General features: G+C 34.9%; 1 protein-coding gene across 1 annotated transcript in view; it reads left to right on the top strand.

Moving 5' to 3' along the window:
* Positions 1–2,369, top strand: part of DHX29 (DExH-box helicase 29) — a 55,534-nt gene that overhangs the window by 18,639 nt on the left and 34,526 nt on the right. Inside the window, exons 9-10 of the mRNA XM_003782762.3 lie at positions 441–606; positions 890–1,013. Of these exons, the coding sequence (XP_003782810.1) occupies positions 441–606; positions 890–1,013 (290 nt within the window). The remainder of the gene's footprint in view (positions 1–440; positions 607–889; positions 1,014–2,369) is intronic.

Raw genomic sequence — 2,369 nt, forward strand, 5'->3', positions numbered from 1 at the left:
AGCTTGAGGCTCTGTCTCAAAAAAAAAAAAAAAAAAGAAAGTGGTGGTGCTGGTGATGGTAATGGCTGCTGTTAAAACCGAGAAATGACAGTTGATTTTGGTTGGTTTGTTTGTTTGATGATCTTATTCATATAGGGCAGCCTACCAGACATTATAATTCATCCTAAATTCATCACATGAATAGTATCATAGATACTTTGCAAGAACACATAAGTTCCTTAAATTAAGTTTTTTTTAAGATTAAGAATATTCCATGGTTCTATCCGTCAAGAACATGTCATTAACATCATTTAAAGAAAAGCAAGCCTTTCTGTCCTTTCTTCACCTATTCTTTTCTAAAGTACTATTCCCCAAAATGCGAGGACTTTGAGCACTCAAAAACAAAATTTAGATTACTGCATGACTAATTTTAAAGAACCAATCTTTGTCTATCATTTTAGATAAAAAGAAAGAACCTCATGATGTAAGAAATTTTGACTATACTGCTCGAAGTTGGACTGGAAAATCTCCCAAACAATTTCTAATTGATTGGGTCAGGAAGAATCTTCCCAAGAGTCCAAATCCTTCCTTTGAAAAAGTTCCAGTAGGTAGATACTGGAAATGTAGGTATGTTTTTCTAGTTAAGTTGGTGAACTTTTAGGAGATGTAAGTTACATCCACCACATTTTACGTTTTAAAATGTAAGATAAAAATCTGTTTGTTTCCTATGAATTAAGTAGACATGTAAGGAAGCCTCTAATTCTACATCTCAGGTTCATAGTGCTTATAAATTATCTAATGCATGGTTTCCATGGAAATATTTACATAATATTTGTTCAATGTTAATGGAATTATGAATCTTTTTTATCTGGCTTCACAATTTAATTTTTCTTTTTTCGCTTCTTTGTAGGGTAAAGGTAATCAAGTCTGAAGATGATACCCTGGTAGTATGCCCTACAATCTTAACAGAGGATAGCATGCAAGCTCAGCACTTAGGAGCTACTTTAGCCCTTTATCGTTTAGTGAAAGGACAGGTAAGACATCTTAGGCCTAGGTGCTTCAAAATTATTTGTGGAATAACGAGTATACTATATTTGTTGACATAAACCTATATGTGTTTGGAAGGTAGTATTTACTTATGGCCATCTGTGCTAATTTTCTCCTTACTGCTGCTTCTAATTCTCATTTCTGATTATTTATAATTTGGTTTCCTTTCAACCCTGAGCACAGGTCAATCTTTGTGTCTTTCTTAGGCAAGAATTCTGAAAGAGACAATCTATTTGATCCAGCTTTTTGGACTATGTTAATTTACAGATTAAAACTAATTCTGCTAGTTGAACTAAGAATTTTAAAGTCTGTCTTCTTTTAATTTTATTTTGTCTCCCAGCTTTAAAAACTTGTGAACATGGGTTACATTTTTAAATGTTAGATTATATTAACTATGTACTTCTCATTTAAGGAGAGATTAAAGTACTACTGAAAGTAGCTTTTCAACAGAATACAATGCCCTTTTTAAATTTAGAAATTTCAGTATTTCCTTTTTATAATAAATATGTGTGTCTTCATATGAAATTAGAACCATTGAAAATTTTAGACACACTGACTAAGTGCAACTCTGAACAATAATAGTTTTTCAGTTTCTTCCAGTAAATGCTCTTAACGTCTTTATTTTCCTTATTTTGCAAAATAAGGTATAAGTTGTGTTTACTTGATAAGAATGACTATCAGTGTCAGAGAGATAATTGTACATTCTTTTAGAGCACTAAATTAGAATAACTTAGATTGCATCTAGTGTAGTTTACTTAACATACTTTGACTTGTAACATTATACAACTGCCAGAATCTCAAAGGAAGTTCTGTATGTTTTAGAAATATTCTGTTGCTCATCTACATTTTATAAGCACCACTTCAAGAATAAATAATATTTCTTTAGTCCATTACCGTGTTTCAGGAGTAAACACATGTATTTAAAGTTAACCTAGCTACAGGGCTCGGCACCTGTAGCTCCAGCGGCTAAGGCGCCAGCCACATACACCAGAGCTGGTGGGTTCAAATCCAGCCCAGGCCTGCCAAACAACCATGACAACTACAACCAAAAAATAGCCAGGCATTGTGGCGGGTGCCTGTAGTCCCAGCTACTTGGGAGGCTGAGGTAACAGAATCACTTAAGCCCAGGAATTGAAGATTGCTGTGAGCTATGATACTACAGCACTCTACCCAGGGCAACAGCTTGAGGCTCTGTCTCAAAAAAATGAATAAGTAAATAAAAATAATAATAATAATAGGCTTGGCGCCTGTGGCTCAAGCGGCTAAGGCGCCAGCCACATACACCTAAGGTGGCGGGTTCGAATCTCCAGCCCGGCCCGCCAAACAACAATAATGGCTGCAAC

This window comes from Otolemur garnettii, unplaced genomic scaffold (assembly GCF_000181295.1).
Source record: "Otolemur garnettii isolate 467f Iridium unplaced genomic scaffold, OtoGar3 scaffold00005, whole genome shotgun sequence".
NCBI lineage: Eukaryota > Metazoa > Chordata > Mammalia > Primates > Galagidae > Otolemur > Otolemur garnettii.